We start from the raw sequence: 18,661 nt of genomic DNA, 5'->3' as shown, positions 1-18,661 counted from the left end.
AAATAAATAAATAAATAAATAAATAAATAAATAAATAAATAAATAAATAAATAAATAAATAAATAAATAAATAAATAAATAAATAAATAAATAAATAAATAAATAAATAAATAAATAAATAAATAAATAAATAAATAAATAAATAAATAAATAAATAAATAAATAAATAAATAAATAAATAAATAAATAAATAAATAAATAAATAAATAAATAAATAAATAAATAAATACATAAATACATAAATACATAAATAAATACATAAATAAATACATAAATAAATAAATACATAAATACATAAATACATAAATACATAAATAAATTTTAAGGATCGAAATATGTATATGCATTTTGCCCTTTATGGGGCAGCTTATGGATTTGGTTCCCGCGAAAATTTCGGGTTTGGAGGTAAAATGGTTATCGACTCACTTTTGCACATCTTCAAATTCAGCGAACAGTTGATCTATTAAATACAATTGCATCGGTCTAAAGGAACTGTAATCGGATGTGGCCAGGTGCGGTAATCTCTACCCGACTAAATTGCAAATTGTTTCCTTAATTGTTTTTGCGGGAGACGCACGGACGTATGCGAATTTTCATAGTTTTCACAATTACGAATTTTTTGCTCACAATGTCGCAAACTAATCTCTAACCATTTTGTAGTTTACTGCATGTTCATTAACCATTTCTCGATCTATGACTTCTTATCACGTTTGATTTTGGCAATCGGTAGTCTCTCATTCCAAGCTGAAACAGCCGACTCTTAACTGAATCTCTCTGTTCTCTCTCATTGTTAAGGTTACTGTCATTTCTTAACGTCCATTAGAACCTAAAGTAACTTGTTGACTGAACTTATAACAACATACACTTTGTGTAGGGATCAAAACGGGCATCGAATTTGGCTCTCATAACTGTTAATAAATGATTGAATTGATAATAAATACGAAGCCGAGGTCCAAAGATACCGAACTCTATAGTAAGTTGAAGAGAGAGAGAGAGAGAGAGAAAGGGAGATGGGTTGCATCCAGTAGTGTCTTTTGCCCAAACGCCAAGTTTTATCCCTTTACCGGCTGAATGAATACTCACTGTAGCTACAATTGCAACAAATCCTACCGCACTGAGATTTGAATCCGCGAACACTGACTTGGTATTCGCGATTCTTAACTAGTCGGCTACTCTTGCGCACTAGTAAACTATTGGTCGGAATGTCATGAAATTTTAATGAATTTCTTTTGACGGTTGATGCTATCATTTAAAAAACCTATGGACCCGTCAATGATCATCCTACCCCTCCGTTTGCCATTTGACAGACTTATTGAGTGATGTGTTGTTTGCTATGCGTTTACAATAAAAATTGAAAATTATTTTTCAAAATTGAATCTCATAACAAAATTGATTAGATTTAAAGTGTAAAAGTTATGTCCTAAGAGTTTTGTGATAGTCTGTAAAAAAAACTATCTGTATATCTGAGCCGCGTAAAGTTCTGGTTAAGAGAGTGATAAGCGATTGTAAAAAATTTTTCCATTAAAACAATTGAAACAAAAGTCAAAAATTATTATTAAAATTGATAAGAAATCGATTAATAGAATTTTATTAACATTGGCTGGCCATTATCGCTATATTGCATATAAGCGAAAAAAAAAAAAAGAAATTGAAATTATTTAGCGATCGAGTCCAATATTTGTTTTAAATTAATCCAATGCAAAGTTATTGCAACAAATTACTCATGTAATGTTCGAAACATTCAAATTTTTATAGCGATTACCGAGTTTTTCACAACATTTGCAACACTCCGAAGGAAGACTTAAAGGATGTTCACCCAGATTTAAGAATGTCCGTCTGTCGGTGCGGGGTAAACGCACTCATGATCACAAAAATGCATCAAAGAGCTTCAAATTTAACCCCAAGATTGGAAGCTGCGTGGCATTGGAACTGATGTAGGCCCCAGTACAACATAACCTAAGATCATTATCTCGGTTTTCGATAGTTAAAGAAAGAATTTGATTTTCTGCTTGTTGCTTATAAAGCACGACAGATACAAAGATAAAAATGTGCATTTGTATTCTATGACTGGTCCTGTAGCACTTGTGCATGAAAGAAAAATATCGCTCACGCCTACTTATAGGATGTTGAAATATCCTTCTTTGATTAAAACGTTTGCGGCAACCAGAGAGAGATTTCAGAGGCCCTACAAAGTCTACATATTATCGATCAGTGTTAAGCGGTGACGGATATAAAAGACACGGTCGCGACCGAATATAGTTTTCTCACTAATTGAATATACATATCGACAAAATGTTGCAATCTGCGGACAAGATATTACGAGCAACAGGTATAAACAATAGAATGCTTAGGACACCTGACTAGATGTGAAAACCGAGCAGAGACTTTTTTTTTTAATCAAAAAGTTGTTATGCAAAGTAAGTCTTCATGTGGCCACAAAGTATAATTTCTATCCGGCGAAAATAGGCGAGGATTAATTCACTACGAATATTGAGAAGAAAATGATTTGGTTTGGGTTCTTTTCCTGAGGTATCCAGAAAAAAGCAGACCTTTTAACACGACAATCTCTTGTTGTTTCGCCCTCAAAAATGACAATAAACGGGACGGTGTAGATTTTTTAACAGTCGGCCTTGTTCAACTCGAACATGTTTACTTATTTTTAAACTAAACGTAAAGCTGAATGAAATGAAACGACTTTTCAATATATTAATAACAATTGTATCAATGTACAACAAAAAAAAAAAAAAAAAAAAAAAAAAAAAATTTTTTACATTGATATTCAAAGCGCGCGTATTTTTAAAATAAAAAATTTTTTTTCTTTTCTTTTTTTTTTGTTAAGCACAGTATTTAGTACACGAGTGTAGTGTACGAGATCTTCCCCGCGCTTTACAATGCCTTGAGAACAATCCGCATTATGCACTTACCCGCTACCCGTCTTGGGTATAAAAATCCATCAGCCATTGCAAGAGAATTCATTACGTTCCTATATTACGATTCCATATGTGTTATCATATTTAGATGCGGGTAGAGAGCAATTTATTTACACTATTTCAATAACGGAAAATAGTGTTTAAGTTTACATTTACCTTTACATTTTTGTCGTATTTAGAAGAAAAAAAAAAAAAAAAAAAGAGCGGCAAAGCCAACAACGCAGCACCTTGAATTTTTCTACTATATACGTACATATATATATATATATATATATATATCGAAGAAATTATTAGAAAATAAAAAACTTTCTCTTTCTGTGCATGAGTCAGCGACTAATTTGTTATTTTCTTTTTGCCTAAACAATCTGATTTCAGATATCAAGCGATAAGAATTTTTATTTATTGCACTCTTTTCAACTCTTCCACCCAAATATTGCAAGATTATTAATTAATTAGTTTGCACCGTTCGTAACAATCATTAGCTAATGCAATATGAAATTCGGGTGCAGTGGTTTTCTAGCCGGTTTTGTGATATGCGAAAATTTGTTTCCCCCAAATTTGTAAGTGAATGCGAGAGGACAGTTTCTCATACCCTACACCACTTGTTGTACAAGGCAATACTCAAGCGGACTTCAGGTAGACATGCCTTTTACTATACCGATGACAATGACAATGACTTACTTATTGAATCGATCTAAAATTGTCTGTCCGTCCGTCTTACTTATATGTTCTTGTGATCGAAGTACACTCTTTCGAACACTCTTTCGATATAAGACGATTTCAAAAACTCGAATATATATTCCGTTGGATTTCCTTTTCAATTACTTTTTGCTTTCATTTTAACTGACTGATGCTTTTCTTTAATATTGAAACACAAAATTTTAAAGGGTTAATATAACAACAACAATCTATCTATCAAGTCGTGTCAACAAGTGTTTCAATCATTTTGCCAAAAATATTTTTGTTAATTTCTTTGTGACGTAATGTGGCTCCATAAAAGCATCGTAAATAAGAGTTCACTCTTCGCAAGATTTCGGATGAGATAATGAAAGTGACGATGGAAATTCATTTTGTGATCGTAATAAGTTGTTTCTGTTTATTTTGCAATAATTACAATTATTATTATTATCTTTATATCCTACACCACTTGTGGTGCAACGATGCATTAAGTTTATGCGAATGTATGTACGCAACACCTAGAAGGAAATGAGATAGATCTACCTTTTTATTACACTGACCGATTTAGATTCGCTTTGTCCGCATGAGTAGCCGAGTAAACAAAAGTTCACGATTAAAAAGTTAATGGTCACGAGTTCAAATTTCAAATGCGGTGATGTTTTCATTTCAAAGGCGAGCGTACGGCAGTCTTTAAATCCATTGTTATTATTATTATTAATTTCGCCAGAGAAATAAATTGTAAGACTAAACTCTTAGAAAGCACTAGCATCTAAGACTATCTATCGGCTTTTATTAAAAACTGTACCGCACTTGAGATTCGAACCCACGACCATTGACTTGCTAGTCGAGTTTCTTCGCCTTCGGTCACTCAGGCAGATTCCTTTAAACCCATACTTTGTAAATTCATTTACAAAATAATTAAATAAAATTAGAATCACTTTCTGGATCGATCCAAGATTGTCCGCGCGTCCGTACATCTATGGTTATATTCAAACTAAAGCTCCCAAATTTTTGAGATGACTTGATGAAATTTGATATGCCGACGTGTTTCGGCCCGAAGACGAACGCTATTGAAAATGTTTCGAATCGGACGAATTTTTTTTAAATACTTCTTATTCAAGGTCTTGGTTTGAAAAGTGTTTAGTTATATGAACAAATGTACTAAGCGAACTAATATCTAATGGTGAGCTGTGGTTTCTTGTTTTGAACGTTTCTGCTGGCCTGGCAAAGTTTTCGATTTGATTGTTGCACATGTGAACTTACTTTCAAATTTTTTCACAGTTTCAACGTTTAATTTCACGCCTACTGACTGTAATGTTTTTATTTGTTCAACCATATGTTCGCAAAAAAATATCAGCCCCCGCATTCTTTATCAAAGAGAGTAGGGCGTCATCGACTTGTATGTCATGTCATGTCATGTCATGTATTTTTATCGGTATTACGTTTTGATTCTTTTCGTCAGCAAATCAGGGAAGGAATTCCATGAGCATGATTAAAATTCACAAAACTATGGATTAATCTGGCCAGATTCCTCGTGCATCACACTTTCTCTTAGAGACTTGTCCTTTATGTTGAACGTTCTTCCACAACTCCAGCCGTGAGCGGATGAAGAAGTACTTAAAAAATTTTTATTACATCCTAGAACAACGTCTATCTGACTGCTACTTTAAGCCATTTTTATTGTTTTGAAAGCGCAAAAAAAGAAGAAAAACAAGTTCGTTTAAAACAAAAACAAAAACTTTAACATAAATTTAAAAATCTATGTAAAAGCCGCCTTAGACCAAAACCAAGTGTAGGGTAGCATTTGGGTGATGTTAAAATTTTTTCTTATAGAATTTTTGTGTAAAATTTTCTTAAAGATTTTTACAAATTTTTCTTTTTTTTTTTTTGCACCGGAAGCAAGCGCCCATTATATATATGCCTATAAAAAGATTAAAAATACGAAACGTTAATGGCAAAACAAATAAATGGAATAGAAAATAAATATAATAAACATTTTATAATTTTATTTGTTAATAATAATATTCTGGCATCTCTTTTAAATCATACGACTAACAGAGGTTGTTTATCAAAAACCAGTTTTTTTCTTTACTGATCTCATCCGTAGATCTAAACCTGAATAATTCACAGATGGTGCTTAGAAACAGCAGGGACGTAATCAAGACGACGAATTGACAACTCACACTTAACGGGAATAGCGAATTCATGGGCAAAGTGAAAGCGGTTCAGCGGCTTACCCGGGGACCACTCGGTTTAGGAGAGTGTAATTATACACGAACGATGTGCACAACGAAACCGATTTGGCGATCGTTCGCATTTTTTGATTCACTTAAGTCTGTTGATCAAGAGAACCTTATCTTAAAAAAGCAAATTTTTTTTTTTTTTTTATAATAAATTATTCCTTTTTATTTTATTAAGATTAGTTTTTTATTATTTCTTTTAATTAAGTGCAAGCTATGTTCATAGCAAAAGTTTACTTTTAGTCCGGCAATAGTCTCTTCGCTACATATATATATATATATATATATATGCCGAGTGTGTTTATGTTTACGTTTAATCTATCGCATTGTGTTTGTTGTTGTCATATTGCAGTGATTGGCATATTACTGGTGCGGTATACCGGTCAAGCGAAACCTACGTTTAAATACTCTGTCACACTTTGTCTAACGCAGTTTTTCACATATTTTCATTATGAAATATTAAGATCTAGATTTACTTTCCATGGAAGCCCTTACGTGCCTATACTGGTCTTGAAAATACTTCCATGTAGTCGAAGCTTCTCAGAGTAATTTCATTTGTCCAAATTTTATGAATTGCTGCTCCAGATGAAATCAGCCGATTGAAGATCACAGAAGAGCGTACAAGACCGGCCAACCGGCGTAATATCTCGCCCATTCGGTTAGTTAGGTAAGCTTTATCTGCCCAGTTATTCGCTTGTGTGTGTGTGTAATAACGACACGACTATTATTTTCAAATTGCAACTATCTGCAGTGTGTCCGACTAACCGTCCTTATTACCGAGCAAGCTATCTTTCTATGACACGTGTTGCCAGTTCAAAGTGACGTTAGTTTTGGCAAGCCTAGGCTGCTATCCACTAGGTTAGCCAGCTAGGTAAGTTGCAAATCTTTAAAACAAATACAAAAAGTCTTTCTGTCTTCAGTCACATACATAATAAAAAACGACTCCCAATGTATGGCATCCTAACGCTGTGACTTCTAAAGATGGGGCGCTGTTGATTCGGTAATCCAAACCGAATCACATCTTGTCTTAACAATTGCATTACAAAATGTTCTAAAGGGTCTCATCCAATCTAAAAAATATCAGATTCGCTTAGTATATATATATATATATGTATTGGAAAGAGCTATTTTTTTACTGATTTTTGATGATAAATTTGAAAAGCCCAACATTTGTGTTGAGTGTGGAGGGAAGAGTGAAAGTGATTCCATGCAAACCATTCTCAAGCGTATTCGCGTTCTTAAGCGAAAACTTTTCAGTCAAAACCCCGACCTACATCCACTTTGGAAGTAAAAACACAATGCGGTAGACTTCACTTGGCTGTGGCTATAGTAGGCGCTCATCTCATAAAGTCGTAACGTTTATCGATCAAACATATCATGCACCAGAACGTTGCCTATCCGTATCTCTTTCAATCGTTCCTTTTGACCACCCGCTAGGCTACTATCTGCCTATCTCCTTTTGAACTTTTCTCTGTAACCATACCAACCTGTTGCACGTATAGCGGAGCATCACGTAAGTGATTGGCTATAAAAACATATATAAACAGATAGGTGGTGGGAGGGGGGAAGAATGCTTATTTCGATTCTGAATCGATTCGTTTTCGAATTGTCTTCGGAAACTTATATCCTTAATATGGTCTCATTGTAGTTGTGAGTTAGGGTGTAAAATGAACAAAAATATCTGTCAATTTTTTTATAGATTAATTAAGTGAAAATAATTTTGCCATTAATTGCTTGATGTCAATAATAATAATAACAGTAAAAACTATCCCAGGTCGTCTCAAAGATCAATATAAACAATTAATTTATTTAAAATCTTACGTAAACAGACAGTGAAGTTTATAATATGAAGCTTTTCAATTATTATTATTATTATTTTGATTATTCACACACAAATTTATCGAATTTATTATAAGTTTTTTTTGTCCTTAAAGTTCTTGTTGTGTGAAATAAATATTATTTACTTAATGAGCAGCAGCAGCAGTTCAAGCAAACACATATAGAAGTGATCGTAATTATGTGTGTCGTGTAGTTATGTTATGTATATTACATTTAAAGACATGACGTCTTCTAAGGTTGGCAAGAAAAGGGGAAATTACGTAAAAAATACCGCTATTTATTTATTGTTGTTGGCCGTAATCAATGCCAAATAATAAATCGCGTGAGCCACTTTACTATTGAATATAAGGAAAAAAAATTTATAAAAAAAAGACTTTCAAGGTCATTTCCCTCAACTCGTAAGACAATATAAACATTTTTATATTTTCTGTGTCAAATTCAACACGTTACACGACGTTGCTTAGTAAAATACACATAAGCGCTATTGGATTCCAACTTCAAAACAAAGCTACAAATTGGTCCTTAATGCCACGTGTTTGAAATTCTAATATATTTTAAATTAACTGCAGAGAGAGAGAGAGAGAGAGAGCACATTTGAAAAAGGCAACCGTACCATTTCAGTGTTAAGTACTTTTTAAAATGGACGTCTGCACTTTAAATGCAAATCATTTAAAGAAGCATGAGAATAAAAATGCCACACATTGGCGCAAAACCTTGAAATTCATTAACAGTAATAAAGAAAGCACTATCTGTATGTAGTATTGTATGTCGTACTTTCAATACGATGTCATTTATTTCTCAAAAAAGGTAACGAATCATACTCCGGTACGGCTCGCTCACGTTTACTTCATTCACTAAAACATGTGCCATTTAATTGCTTTTGATCTGATCGTTAGCAAAAATGATTGGAAAATAAAAGCGACTTTGCCCCAATACATACATGGTATGATTTATTTAATGAAAGCAAAATTCTATGCATTGCGCATTCCAACTATTTTCTAAGAAAGTTCAAGGATTGGTTTGAGATTGAGATAAAATAGCTACGCATGCAGATAGATGCACATAACTGCTTGTTAGAGTCCATGCGAGAGATGTTTAACATGAGTACCTGCTGTGTGGCTTAACCTCATCATAGGACAGAACGAGATATTTTGTCGTAAAACGGCAACCCCTCAAGTAGTTATACAGTCCCTATAAGCTACGGGCTTCACTATTCCTGAAGTTCTAGCTCGATTTAGAGTGTGGCCATAAAAACTAACTCTGAGGAGTGTTTGCGGTCGACCTGTACTTCAATATTTACAGCTCCCACTCTCTTGGGCTGCCACAGTCACAACGATACTCCGTACGTAGCAGTCAGGGCAAACTCCTCTCTCTACCGAAATATCGACAGCACTATCAGCAGCACTTGCGTTCTCCTCAGAAACGCAAGTGGTTATCCTAAGTATTCATGATAATTGCGTCAAAGGGCGTCTCGACCTCCGCGGTGCTTTAAGTTAGACAATAAAGCCTCTATCATTAGTTTATGCGGCCGTAGTCACTCTTCCTATACAATCCTGAATTAGCCAATCCGAACTATCCTTTTCCAGGATATATAAAGACAACAACTGACGTGGCAGGCTCCGCGCTCTGGGCTGCTGCCATGACTTGTCACAGAAAATCCCCATGTTTAATCTCAGCACCTGCTTGGAAAGTTTAATCAGGTAAAGCCCGCACGCTTATCGGGTAATTTACAAGTGATTGCCCTCACGCCCGACAGTGCTGCAAGAGAACAGGCCTATACTAAGCCTGGTGTACTAAGTATGAAAGTTTGGGTATGGTTCAAAACATCTCTGGGCAAGGCGAGGACTGTCATGCATCTCTAATTATGTACATGAGTACTCCTCGCAGGGAAGGCTGCACTCAGCAGTTAGGCCTCACATGCCGTCTCCACGAAAGTATCTTGCAGCTGTACCATCCCTGCTTACTAATGACTAAGCATAAGCGGTGTTAGCGTGGGTGGGCAAGCCAACCCCCGTGGATATTACAGTTGAATCTTGTAACGTTTTCGCATTTTCGGTACTAAGCATGCCATGCTTGCGGACATACTCTTACTTTTAGTTAATTCATACTTCTTAGGCGGCATCCAGCTAATACCCATTTGGATTTGGATGTACGACGTGCAGATATCAATCCAACTTGCACCAGGCACCAATTCCAGCCATTGCTTCTTTGCTTCGTTAAATCTTGAGTAGAAATCATAGTTGCGGAGCTCTTAGTAGAGAAGTCTGTAAGCGAACGACTCCTCACCCTTACGTTGACTTCTCCAAGATGGAGTTCCCGCCACCGGAAACATGGCTTGTAACCTTACAATACTACAATAGAAATATTCTTTTCCTTTGGAATTGAATCTCTTAAGAAAGTTCGCCTTGAAAAAAATTTTGGTTACCCTTCGCTTCTAGCGACTTTCTAAGAAGCCAGCATATTGTAATCTTGGAATCTTCGTCTTATGCAACCCTTGTTTGGGTAAGAAAAGTAGACCTATCTGTCTAGTTCAAAGTTAGCACAGTGGGTGTATCAAATTATTTATACTAAGAATTGGTACCACGGTGCCATATAGAGATATAGAGATTCCATTTTTTTCATTGGAATCCTTATGATGAGGAGATTAAAAAAAATAGGATGAGAGCGTTCGCAGTTCCATTTACTTTGATTTAGTACGTTAAAATATTATCTCCACCCGATATTTATTGAGGAATATTAGAAATCGCGAATTTTTACACCAGCACATCAATTATATAAAGATGTACTAGGCTCTTGCGAATGTGTCCCATATTTGCCGATCGATTCAGATTCACCATTTTCTGAATTCCATCTTCCATTCCCGTGTCGTGATCTATTCAATCTACAGGTCGCAAATTTTGAAGTCGAGATTTTTTCTGAAAATAAATTTGATCCGCATTTTTTTTGTTTTGAAGACTACCTTCCTCCCGACTCTCTAAACCACACTGACGTTTGAAAAATTTGTCCTATGAAGTAAAAACATATTGCTGGCAAGCCCGACCTTTAAATACTCTACCAGTACAATGTTTCACTTATGTTTGTTGTAATACATGAAAAAACCCTCCCGTGTTCATTTATATGTGGGACGACCAGCTAAGCTCGAACCGACATGATCCATTTTGGGCAAAATAATTCCTCTATCAAGAACTTAATATTCTTCGTTTATTATCCTCATAAAATACCCAAAATGTCATCTAGCTGCCATGTAAAGGGAATGTCTTTCAAGAGACCCTTGAAATATAGAAAAAAATAGACCTAGACTAGAATGTGATCCAAACATGGCCTACAGTAAACGTTTGTCTGAATATTTATATGGAAACGGATCTCACACATCGTCCCCCTCCTTTCTAGGTCAAAATACTATGTTCGTTTAATTTTTATCGTGAAATATTTAAACTTGCTAATTTTTCTCATCTTCTTAAAATGTACCGATGCAATCCAGTTTCTATAACGTTTGTTCTTTGGCTAATACATCTCAGTGCAGCAACTTAACATATGTCAGACAAACAGACAGGAATAAATCGAATTGGAATATAAATCCTGCCTCTATACCAAATAAAAGTTTAGGTTTCCTCCATTTACATACCCACCGTGTATTTGCTTCCAGTTTCGAATTAACCTCTGCTAAATCTGATCAGTTATGAACGACAAAATTTACGAATTTTGATTTTTAATCATACCCTACACCACCTATGATACAAGGTATATTAAGTTAAGCCATAAGTGCGGTCGTATATAACCCGCAGAATGGCTTAAGGTAGATCCATCCTTTATTATACCGACCAATTCAGAATAATAATCTGGATTGCCTGCCCGTCTGATGTCTGCCCATGTTCAAGTTGCATCGCAATTCTTGAGATATTTCAATTAAATTTGGCACAGTGACGTGTTTGATCCAATGGCTATTGAAAATAGTGCGGATCGGTTCACTTTTTCGGTCAGTCCCCATATTATGCCCTATTCTGTAAAGTCGTTACATGGAAAGAAATTGCAATTTTCAAAATTTCTTAGCAAAAGTGGCCAAGTAATAGTATTTGGGCATCCAAAATTGGCTGAGATCGGTTCAAAATTTCCCTCTCATATAACGAAAACTGAAATTCACACGACAAAAGGTAATTGAACATAAAAAAACTAAATGTACCGAATCTGCACCTCCTCGGCCTATTTTTTGAATTCTGCCCTAACAAGGATTTTCGCGAATATTGACCCATGGTGGAGTAATTTCATACAAAAATAAACTTTACAAAATTTGGACCATTTACGACTATTTATGGATCCCTGCCCTCTGTAAGTAGTGAACTAGTATTATAGAAGGTTGCGTTTTGGGCCCGCTTCTCCATAAATACGCGCTTGAAAAAATGCTTCTATATATAGAAACAAGATATAATTTTTGAATAAAATAAAGATAAGAATTGTGTTAGACAATGTGCTACGGCGGCCTTTCCTTATTTGCTATTATGTCAAATTCTTAATTGTTGTTTATTATTTACCAATCAAGTTAACTCAACAAAAAGTAGTGTTTTTGCCATAAATGTTGCGGTTTTATGGTGTCATAAATGCTTAACAGGTCTGCTGAACGTATTAATGCAAATACTTTATCATGCTATCATCTGTTTTGGGTTTCGGACATAAAATACATAAGCTTTGTTAAGTAAATAGCTAAAGTAAATGCAAAAATAATTATTTTGAGGTTAAATTTTGTTTTTCACATTGCTGTTAGAATGTGTACATATGACCACATGTAGACTATTCGCTTATGAAATCAAATATTTGAATATTTTTAAGTAAAAAGCAAAACTTGTTTTCAATTTTTTTCTTTCTCTTTTTATAATTAAAATCAATTAATGACTTTTAATACCCTACAGCGTTTGCGACACAACGATACGTTAAATCTGTGCAACACCGGGACGGACTTAAGAAAAACGTATCTTTCGTTACACTGAGCTTATCTGGTTGTCCGTCCGTCCGTCCGTCTTGTTTTTTTTTTTTTTGTATTCAACCAACTCGTCGCAATTTTTGAGATATTTTAATGAAATTTGGTAAACCGATACATATTCGCCCAAGGAAGAACACTATTGAAAATGGCTCGCATCGGTCCGTTTTTTCGGCCACTCTTCATATGAACTCTTATTTTCAAAAGTCATTATATAAATAACCGTATTAAGCCAAGTGGTGTAGGGCCGTGGCCCACTGTTGTGTGTTATCAAAAGTTAAGAAAGAAATATATGCTAGGAAACTATTTCATCATATCGAACAAAATTCGTATTCTCTTGCGCAGCAACAAATGCATACGTATTATTGTTGGCAAGTTTTAGCGATTGATTTCACTTAATGCTACGGGTATCAATCAACATTGACATTTTATTGTTATATGCCAAGAGATAGAATGGATCTCGTTTCTTACTTTCTTCATAATATTTGCATTGCTTTCAAAGATTCTCCCTTTAAAAATATAAGTTAAGATCATCGCTTCTTTGAGGCGTATTAAGTAATTTTGTATTGTTGCTGTAAATTGCTTTACATTTCACCTCTCCCCTGATTCCTGAACCACAACTTTAGTACTAAATTATGATCGAATTCTCCGTCGATCTTATAGAATAATAATCTTGGGGGTAATGCTTGATCGCAAACTCAACTTTATCCTCCACATTGAAAACATCTCTCCAAAAAAATTATATAATTGTAGATCGGTTTGATCTAATACCAAACTTGAGGTCTGAACGAAAATGTGAAATAATCACATTGAACTAATCCTAAGAGTATTCCGAAATCTTTGCTAATTAGTTGGATTGAATGCAATGCACTTACGCGACTTAAGGACACGAAGAGTGCTAAGAGCCTTGTATATCAAACAACAGAGTTGTATTCGCCAGAAAACGAAGTTGAATTTCTCCGCAAAAAACAAAGATACATTTGCTCGTTAAAGAATTTTGGATCACTCCAATTTCTCGTAAATAAGATGAAGGTCGCAAGCTCCTCCTTTCCCTGTCATTTTCTCAGGCCGTAAGGGCACCCACAACTTCGTGCCTTGAGCTGTGATAGAGTTTTCTTTAGTCGTAGCTACAGTGAGTGCTCAATCGGTAAAAGCATAATAGTTACCCACTTAGGTACATATCCATTAGGCTGCGGCGATCACCTCCCCTATCTCTTTCTTTTTCCTCATTTCTTTCCGGCCATCACAGTGTCACGCGAACGGAAGACATCATATTAGAAGAAAGAAAGAAACAGGGCTGTAGTCGGAGCAGCCCCCCTCATGTTCAGGAATAGATATGTATAAGGTATATTCATATTACCGCCAAAACCAAACATTGAGTAATGATAACGAAAATGGAACTTTTTGATGATTGTATGGACTTATTGCACCGACCTTTTGATTTGTGGTTTTATATATGTATATATATATTTATATAGGTTTGCGTTTTTGCCTGCTTTGATACAGCGAAACTCTCCCCTTGTTGTCTTGATTCGTTCTGAATATCATGAAACGTGGCGTGCAGTCGTCTAAAGACTTGCTCTTTTTGACATCGAAGGACACATCCTTGATTATGTGTATAAAACGATCTTCCCACATAGTATGTCGTTAACCAAGAATAAAAAAGATAAATATGTACAAATATTGTAAATTTCATCAAAAGCAAATATTTGATGAATAAAACAAAGTAAAAAATCTATAGTTGGTCGCGGCCGACCGTAAGATACTTTAGGTAACTCCGCTTAATAGTGTGTAACGATTTCTCAAGCTAAGGTGTCAGATAGGAAGTGGTTAGAAAAGTGGTCCCATCCGAATCGTTTTCAATAGCATTCGTCCTTCGATCAAAACACGTCAGTATATCAAATTTCATCCAAATATCTTATCGGACAAACAAGCTTAAATGGGCATAATAAGAGATGCTTAAATGGGCCTAGGTCTAGCTTATACACATCCGCACAAACTTAACACACCCTTGCACTACAGCAATGAGATATGTATTATATGCAAAAATCGGTCAAACAATTCATAAACATCATAGTAATTATATCTCTTATATAATTCTTCTTTTTTTTTTTTTTCATTTTATAGATTAACTTTTTAATATGCCAAGTCATCGCACTCTTCCTAGCTTCGCTCTTCCGTTCAGTTTTGCATCCTTCCAAAGTGTCTTCAACAGTACGACATGTCGTTGCTCTCGTGCTTGGTTTGTGTTTTGGCTATTTTTGTTTCGGTCCACAAGCCATACATATTGCCGGTCTTCCAACTGTTTGTTATGTTGTCATACGTACTCAAAATCCTCAAGTTGTACAAAGGTAAGTGAAAAACATCCATCATCATCATCATCATCATCATCATCCAGACATTCTAATAGAATTCTCATTCTTTTCTTCATCTTCCCTAGATACGTCATGCTAGTGGCAATGACCTATTTATTAACAATACATTTAATGCGCCAGATTTACGATAATGGTTCAGATTGTTTAGATATTACCGGACCTTTAATGATTATAACGCAAAAAGTGACAAGTTTGGCTTATAGCATACACGATGGCTTTGTGAGATCGACAAAGGTATTATTATTATTTTTTAATATAATATAATTAAGAATTTAATAAAGTGAAAATGTATTTATCGTTAATATTTTTATAGGAATTAACCAAAGCTCAACAATATCATGCTGTGCGCAAAATGCCTTCCACTTTAGAATATTATTCGTTTGTTTTGAATTTTCACGGTTTATTGGCGGGACCGGCTATTTTCTATAAGGATTATATAGAATTTATTGAAGGATCGAATCTATTGAAATCGCCGGCCATGAATGTATGTTTATTTGTAAATAAAGTAATCACAGATTTTTTTTTATAATTTTATTTTCCTTTATCAATTAGGTGGATAATATTAAATCGCCGGTAATCGTGGAACCGTCACCCGTCAAGGCGGTAATTAAAAAAGTAGTTGGCAGTTTAATATGTGCGTTTATATTCATCAAATTTTCGAAATTGTATCCTATTAAAAATTTAAAAGACGAGGACTTTATAAGCAACTCTTCGTCATGGTATTGCTTGTGGTACACTATGATGTCCACAACGTTTACGCGTTTCAAATATTATCACGCTTGGCTGCTGGCCGATGCCATATGCAATAACTCTGGTCTCGGCTTTACTGGCTACGATAAAGATGGCAACGCTAATTGGGATTTAATATCTAATATTAATGTTTTAGGTTTTGAGGTAAACGGCATAAATATCTCTTTTCAATGCATTTAAAAATGATATTTAAAATATCAATTAATTCCCGCGTTTAGTTTGCTACCAATATGCGTGACGCTATTAATAATTGGAATTGTGGCACAAATCGCTGGTTGCGTACGGTCGTTTATGAGCGGGTTCCTAAAAAGTATGGTACAGTTTTAACATTTGCTTTAAGCGCCGTTTGGCATGGTTTCTATCCGGGCTACTACTTGACCTTCGCTACAGGTGCTCTTATGGTAACATCAGCTCGTGTGGTGAGTTACGAAATGGTGTATGCCGTTAAGAATTATGTAAATTAATGTAATATTATTATTACTTACTTAAATCAGGCTCGTCGCATGTTCCGACATAGGTTCCAGCGGACACAGTTTACGCGCATGTTTTATGATATATTAACATGCTTAACAACACGCATTGTCATGGGTTATACCACATTCCCATTTGTTATGCTCGAATTCATGGTAAATTTCTTTTCGTTTGTCCTTTTTAACTCCAATTATGGGTGTCTGTAGATAAGATAAGAAAATTTCAACCGACTATCGAGATCCGAAATTTATCCTTCATTTTATTTAATTTCATTTCAAATTTAAAGAAATAGTAGCAGTAGTAGTGGTAGTTGTTAGTCCTTCCCGTTGCCGAGAGTTGAATCATTGAACATGCAATATTGCATATCTATTCAAATTATGATACAAATCGTTCGAAAAATTATATTTAAAATAAATAATAAGACCCTATAGTGGGCCACGTCACATTAAGTACCCTACGTACAACTTCGTTTAATACGATTATTTATATGGAGTATTTTTAAAACGAGGCTTTATATGGGAAGTGAGTGATCGATAAAGTAGTTCGATCCAAAATGTTTTTTAAATAGCGCCTCATACTTAGGCCAAAATATGTCGGTGTATGAAATTTCGTTGATATGTTTCAAAAATTACAGCCTGCAGGTTAAACACAAGAAACACAAGACAGACTGACGGACAGATATGCTTACAGACAAGCTCACAAGGTGTAGGGTATAATAATTGAAAAGACGAAAAGAGCAGTAAAGGGAAAAAGAAAATCTAAAAATAGCTCTGATCCTTCCATTTATTTGCTTGAAATGACGGAAATTACTCTAAATCACTTGTTTTTTTTTTTTTTTATTTATTTTTATCACAGGCCAGTATCAGATTGTACCTGAACTTTTATTTGTGCCTTCATATTGTTGCGCTCATTACCATTTGTATTTTACCTAAATTCATAAAAGATGAAAAACGCATGAACCTAGTTGCGATACCAGTACAAGAAACGTTAAGAACTGATTGTGCTGATGCCGTCTCTGCTCCTAATGGACGCAATTTAAAAAAATTGCCAACAAACAAACAAAATTCATTGATAAATATACTGGCCGTGAACGCCGCCAGTTACGTTAACACAGATCTCAATAATGATTTTATAGAGAATAATTATGAATCTTTAAAACAATCACAGCAACAAAAGCAACAACAACAACAACAACAAAAACAACAGCAACAACAACAAAAACATGAACATCAACAAAAACGAACTAGTTTGACCTCAGAATTAAATAATATAGCGAGTGATGCTCGCGACGCGGTAAGTGTTAAACACGATCAATGTGAAATGGATCAATTGTCGAGTAAATTGAAGGAGAAGATCGAAGCCGAAACCAAAAATATAGAGGAATTTATTGATAAGACTGTTACGGAGACCGTTAGTGGTATAGTTTGCTTCAAAAATGATCTTATGCGTGATTGTGAATTTCCTCATACTTTACGCAAACGTAATACCGCGAATTTAACGACCCAGGTCAACGATGTAGCGGTGAATGCTGCTTGCTTAAAACCTCAATGCGATGAAAACGCACCTTTCCTGAAAAAGGAAATCGAAGTGATCAACGCAGTCGTACAACAGGCAAACGTTTTGCCAGCCGTTTTAAGTAACGGTCATGCAAAATAGTAGTACCGCTGAGTGTAAGAACTTCTTGTACAAGCGAATATGGGAAAGCTTCAATTTGTTGCCGCTATGCTCTATATATAGTAAATAATCCAGTAATAATTCCAGTACCATCACAACGATACCTACTCCTAATAGCAAACTCAATCAATCCTATGCTTTATCCGAAAAACCAAATTGATTATTTCCATAAATAGTTTACGATCTGCCTGCCCATATTGCTCCGCTTACCCCCCTCACTCTCTCTCTCTCTCTCTCTCTCTCTCTTTCTCTCTACAAGTCTCAGTTTATTTGCACTCCGTTAATGACACGCACAGATTTTATGCACATGTTTTGTAAAGCACGCACATTTGAGAACCGAAATACAGTTAAAAAACTAATACGAACTGCACACCAATATACACATAATCCTGACCTGATGATGAGATCCCCATTTTCCTCAGAAGATAATTGCTTTTCATTTTTTTTTTTTATATACGTATACATATACATATTTAATAATTTTAAGTTTTAAACATTATTTTTCTATTTATTATTTTTAGTATAAATTGAAGAGGAAGGAACGAAAAAAAAAAAAAAAAACAAAAAAAAATTTATATTTATACACATAAACAAACAAAAATAAATACATACAAAAGTAAAATTTATTTATTCATATTATTTATACAAAATAACAATTAACAAAAGAGAAAGAATGAAGTGGTAAAATGTATAAATTATAAAAATGTATTCTGAAAGAGATGTCTAATAAAT

General features: G+C 34.7%; 1 protein-coding gene across 1 annotated transcript in view; it reads left to right on the top strand.

Annotated features, from left to right (window-relative positions):
* Positions 1–18,039, top strand: part of LOC119636874 (lysophospholipid acyltransferase 1) — a 23,062-nt gene extending 5,023 nt beyond the window's left edge. The window contains exons 2-8 of the mRNA XM_038032547.1: positions 14,787–15,010; positions 15,100–15,268; positions 15,348–15,518; positions 15,587–15,928; positions 16,003–16,203; positions 16,279–16,410; positions 17,111–18,039. Of these exons, the coding sequence (XP_037888475.1) occupies positions 14,787–15,010; positions 15,100–15,268; positions 15,348–15,518; positions 15,587–15,928; positions 16,003–16,203; positions 16,279–16,410; positions 17,111–17,911 (2,040 nt within the window). The 3' untranslated portion in view covers positions 17,912–18,039. The remainder of the gene's footprint in view (positions 1–14,786; positions 15,011–15,099; positions 15,269–15,347; positions 15,519–15,586; positions 15,929–16,002; positions 16,204–16,278; positions 16,411–17,110) is intronic.
* The last annotated feature ends 622 nt before the right edge of the window (positions 18,040–18,661 follow it).

The sequence above is a fragment of the Glossina fuscipes genome, unplaced genomic scaffold (assembly GCF_014805625.2).
Source record: "Glossina fuscipes isolate IAEA_lab_2018 unplaced genomic scaffold, Yale_Gfus_2 42, whole genome shotgun sequence".
In the NCBI taxonomy this organism is placed as follows: Eukaryota; Metazoa; Arthropoda; class Insecta; order Diptera; family Glossinidae; genus Glossina; species Glossina fuscipes.
The sequence above is the reverse complement of the archived record's forward strand: the minus strand, read 5'-3'. Positions and strand labels throughout refer to the sequence as shown.